Consider the following 4,892-nt stretch of genomic DNA (forward strand, 5'->3'; position numbering starts at 1 on the left):
CCTCACCGACTCGGGGGCGTCGGACCTGGGCTCCCCGGGCCCCGGCAGCCGGCGGGGCGGCTCTCCGCCGACTGCCGTCTCCCCGGCCGGCGAGCCCACGTTTCTGAAGTTTGGGGTGAACGCCATCCTCTCCTCGGGGCCCAGAACAGGTAAGTGAGTGCAAGACGCAGAGGGCCCGGTCCGGTGCCAGGCACGCGCGCGGAGTCCTTCTGGCCCCGGTTTCCTTTAGAGAGCGGATGCCCGCGCACTAGCTCCGAGACCCACGTCGGGCAACGTGAGACCTAAGTCCAGCCGATTCCGGGAAGAAGAGCCTCCAAGGCTCTCCCCACCCTTAGAGAGAGCTTGAGCTCCTGTGATGGGCGACAGTGCGCAGTGGTCGGGCGTGGAAGCGCGGAGCGCACGCCCCTGGACGTCTGCGCTGCTGCGTTTCAGCTTACAGGAGAGAGTTTTAAAAAAAATCCAAGATGATGTATGTCTTTGATTAGCTAATGTTACGGAGCTGCGGTTCCTTGGCCGCTCACCTGTCTCGTTAGTGCCTAGGACGGAGGTCGAGGTAGAGAAGGACTTCGCAGAGAACTCTTTTTTGGGGGGCGAGGGGGGAGGGATTTTCACAGATATGACGATGCTGGGAAGATTTATTTTCCCCTGCCAATATATTAAGAAAGATTTTGAAAACAGTCAAAGGGTGAATTACATCATGTACTCAACGCGCTGTGCAATAATGAAGTACATAATCAAATTCCCTTTCCTCCCCCCTCCCAGAAACATCCCCCGCCTTGCTCCAGAGCGTCCCTCCCAAGACCTTCGCCTTTCCCTACTTTGAAGGCTCCTTCCAGCCTTTCATCAGATCTTATTTTCCAGGTAGGTCTGGAGTCCCTTCCCTGCGCGCAGCTGAGCGGCGCCCCGCGCCGGGGCCCGTCGCTCCCTGCCCCGAAGCCATATTTCTCCGTCCACCCCTCGGGGTTACGCTCTGGTTCAGAGGTTGCGAGGCGTACAACATTCACGAATCCGTCGCGCCAATTTGATGCCCTATTTAGCACAAGCAGTGACTGCTTGACACTTTGCACCAATTCCCTGCTCTACAAATTAGCAGGAATTGTCATGGTCCCAATTTGAGGCGGTTCCCTCCCCGGCGAGGAGCTGTTGGCATCCCTTCACGCCGCCGTTTTCCCACAGAGTCAGTGCACTTGGCCACGACTCCCCACAAAGGTTTCAGCACCATGACCAATTGGTCAGCTCCTCCGGGCAGCCACACACAGACCGGCCCTCGTCCCTCCACGCCGCCCAGAGACACCTACCAGCCGGGGCTAATTTCCCTTTAAGACTCATTCAGGGCCTCGGGCTTTTCACAAGACCACATGGGGTGCCCTCTTGTGTGGGAGGCGTCGGGTCGCCGAGGGGGAGGAGGACGCGACCCTCCCCCACCCCCCACCTGACGTCCCAACCCCTATTCCTAGCCCCCACCCAGCCCACCGCTCTGTCTTTTAAAATACCATTGAGCTCGGAAAACAGTTCGAGGGAAGCCCTTTAGTGGGTCCCAGGGTAAAGGAGAAACGTCTTCCACAGCCGCTGCAAGGCTCTCCTCCTCTAATCTCGCCGGTGGCTCAGCCTGTGGCTCAAAAACTCTGCAGCTGGTCAGCACTCAGAAGGAGGCAGGGGAGGGAGTCCCTATAAAGAGAAGAGAGGCCGGGCACGGTGGGTGGGGGATGGGCAGGACCACGGAAGCACTCCAAAAACCGGGAAACAAGAAATGGATTAAAAAAAAAAAAAAAGAGGGGGAGAGGGAATTCACCACCCCCACCACTATTCACGCTGCTGCTAATAATGAAATTTGCTCCCTTTTCCCCTCATCTCAATGCTGTAACAAAAACAACCCGAGCTTTATAAATAGCTTTTCATGTCCATTTAATGAAAACGATTCGGGGAAGAGGAGCCTCTGCCATCAGTATTCTCCCAATGGTCTTGGCCTGAGTTGTGTTTAGTTTGAAAGTGTAAATCTCTTTTGTTCCAGTAATATATGGCTTTCGCTTCTTGTCCTCAGTCTTTTTCTGTTAGTTCATTACTACACAATTACCATTCACGCTTCATTAGAGTCTCTGTTTCTTTTTGTTTTGTTTTGTTTTCTCCTCTCTCCCTTAAAGCGAAACCCTCCGGCTTTTTATCATGCCAATACCCATTGGGAAGCGGTCAATGTGCTAATTAGCTGCCACTTTTCATGTATTTGGGCCGAATTCTTTTCGTTTTGCGGGGGAGGGGAGTAAAGATTAATATAAAAAAAAGATGAACACTGATTGAATTTTTTAAAAAATCCAAAGCGGATTTTTCTCTCTTTTTCAAAACAGTAAAGCATCTCATTTTCATCTAAAGAACTCAAACGCCACCAAGGTGATAAAAGTTTATGGGAGACCCCCCCCCCCCCGTGGCCTCAGCGGGGTGTTTTATTTTTATTCCTGTGATTTTTGTTGAGGATGCTGTTTCAGCCGATGCGCGCAGGTTTGTTCCTCGGAGACCACAGAACGGAAAAAACGAAACGCGCTATTGTGGGGGCTGTTTTCTGCGTTTCGGTGGTTCTACCTAATCCGGGTTTGCACGGTTGAAAAGGAAAGTTATTTGGGCGGAAAGCGCCTTTCACTGGCGCAGGTTGGTAGGTTCGCGGGCTATTCTCCAGGGCGAGAAGAGGGCGCGTCTTAGAGAGATGAAGGGATCCGAGAGCAAAAGGCCAGGGAGAGCCGCCGCGCGGGGCGGGGGGCGCCCTGGGGTCCCGGGGGCACCCGCCTGCTCACCCCGCCTCCCGCCTGCAGCGTCCTCCAGCGTGGTGCCGATCCCCGGGACCTTCTCCTGGCGGCTGGCCGCGCGCGGCAAGCCTCGGCGGGGCATGCTGCGTCGGGCCGTGTTCTCCGACGTGCAGCGCAAGGCGCTGGAGAAGATGTTCCAGAAGCAGAAGTACATCAGCAAGCCCGACCGCAAGAAGCTGGCGGCCAAGTTGGGCCTGAAGGACTCGCAGGTGAGGCGCTCTCGGCGCGGCCCCGCCCCTGTGCGCCCGCGCCTTGGCACCGCTAAGGTCCCGTTGTACCGACGGGGAGACCGAGGCCCAGGGAGGGTATACTTGCACCGGCCGGCTTCCCGAGGCTCCCCGGGACAGCCGCTGCCTTTCTTTCCAAGCTCTCCCTCCACTCCCGGACACCTCTCCAGGTTCCAGGGGCTCACCCCTGCCGACCGGGACTGAGGGCCAGAGGGCGTGGCCGACCGAGGTGGGGATGGAGCGAGTGACCCGTCTGAACTCATCCCAGGGTGGGGAGCCGGGTGGAAAGACAGAGTCTCCTTCCCGGGCCCCACGCGTTCCTGGGGGACCCGACTCCCTCCCTCCCCCGGGACCCCGCGCGCTAACCTCTGCTTCTCGCGTCCCCTCGCCTGCTGGGACATCCCAGGTGAAAATCTGGTTCCAGAACCGACGCATGAAGTGGCGCAACTCCAAGGAGCGCGAACTCCTGTCCAGCGGGGGCTGCCGGGAGCAGACCCTTCCCACCAAGCTCAATCCGCACCCGGACCTCAGCGACGTGGGCCAGAAGGGCCCCGGCGACGACGACGAGGACGACGAGGGCGCGGGCAGCCCCCGCCACCGCCTGGCCTACCGCGTGTCTCCTGACCCTGCGCACCTGCGGGACCCGCGACTCCCGGGGCCGCTGCCCACCTCGCCCGCGCTCTCCAGCAGCCCCGGGAAACCTTCGGACTTCTCTGACTCCGAGGAGGACGAGGAAGGCGAGGAGGAGGAAGAAATCACCGTGTCCTAGAAGCCGCCCGCACGCCCGGGACGGTGTACAGGCGCTTTGAAATGAAGAGGTGGGATCTGGTCTGCGCATCCTCCTTGTCCCGCTGCCCGCAGTGCCACCGTCGCCTCGTCCAGGACGCCACCGCCCCTTCTGTTGCCCCAAAGACACATTCCACCACCTCCAAACAGCCCTCCCCACATAAGTTAAATCTGAGCCTTGCCATTGGCCTTAACTTTTCCACTGTTCTTTCCTGTGTTGCAAACTGTATTGAACACAGTGAGGGGTTCTCCATCAGCCAGGCCTAGCTGGTCAACCCTTTTGTGACAACACTATATGGGGGAACCTTTGTGTTAGGAGTCAAAACACCAAGCACATGACTAACTCAAGGTCCCTGCTTTCTAGATCCATCCACCTCCCTATTTTGGGTAGCAAGGGCCTCCTATCCAGCCTCTGGCAATCCCTCAATCCCTTCCCCCCACTGACCTTCCCATTACAGTTCTTTTACTTTTTAATTTATTTTTTGGGGGGGGGCAGAATCTCACTCTGTCACCCAGGCTGGAATGCAGTGGCATGATCACAACTACTACAACCTCCACCGGCAGGGCTCAGGAGATCCTTCTGCCTCAGCCTTCCAAGCAGCTGAAACCACAGGCACACAGCCCCGCACTGGCTTATTTTTTGATTTACTGTAGAGATGAGGTCTCGCCATGTTGCCCAGGCTGGTCTCGAATCCCTGGGCTCAGGCAGTTCCCTCGCCTCGGCCTCCCAAGGTGCTGGGATTACAGGCATGAGCCACAGCTTCTGGCCCTCCATTATAGCTCTTTTAGAAAGCTGAAGAATTTATACACAGAGAGGGTTTATACACACACACACTCACACACACACACACACACACACACACACACACATTTTAAGAAAGGAAAAAATTCTATTAAAAGTGTAATACTCAATATGTACTGATAACAAAAGCTGAATACAAGTCACGTTTGACTTCTGCAATTACCAGCGGTGCCCAAAGTGATTACCAACAGCAGCCAGACATTTCTGATTACGGTGAACTAAGAGTAATACATAGACAGCATTGCTTGAAATGTGTATACATTTTTTGGGACCCCTGGTATA

At 56.2% G+C, this 4,892-nt stretch overlaps 1 protein-coding gene across 1 annotated transcript in view; it reads left to right on the forward strand.

Annotated features, from left to right (window-relative positions):
• The window catches only part of DBX1 (developing brain homeobox 1), a 3,941-nt gene extending 99 nt beyond the window's left edge, over positions 1 to 3,842 (forward strand). Inside the window, 4 exon segments of the mRNA XM_021711615.1 lie at positions 1 to 149; positions 763 to 861; positions 2,802 to 3,004; positions 3,429 to 3,842. The exon segment at positions 1 to 149 is cut by the window's left edge and continues 24 nt beyond it. Of these exon segments, the coding sequence (XP_021567290.1) occupies positions 1 to 149; positions 763 to 861; positions 2,802 to 3,004; positions 3,429 to 3,791 (814 nt within the window). The 3' untranslated portion in view covers positions 3,792 to 3,842.
• Positions 3,843 to 4,892: the final 1,050 nt, after the last annotated feature.

The sequence above is a fragment of the Carlito syrichta genome, unplaced genomic scaffold (assembly GCF_000164805.1).
Source record: "Carlito syrichta isolate Samal-C Ts95f unplaced genomic scaffold, Tarsius_syrichta-2.0.1 Scaffold302407, whole genome shotgun sequence".
NCBI lineage: Eukaryota > Metazoa > Chordata > Mammalia > Primates > Tarsiidae > Carlito > Carlito syrichta.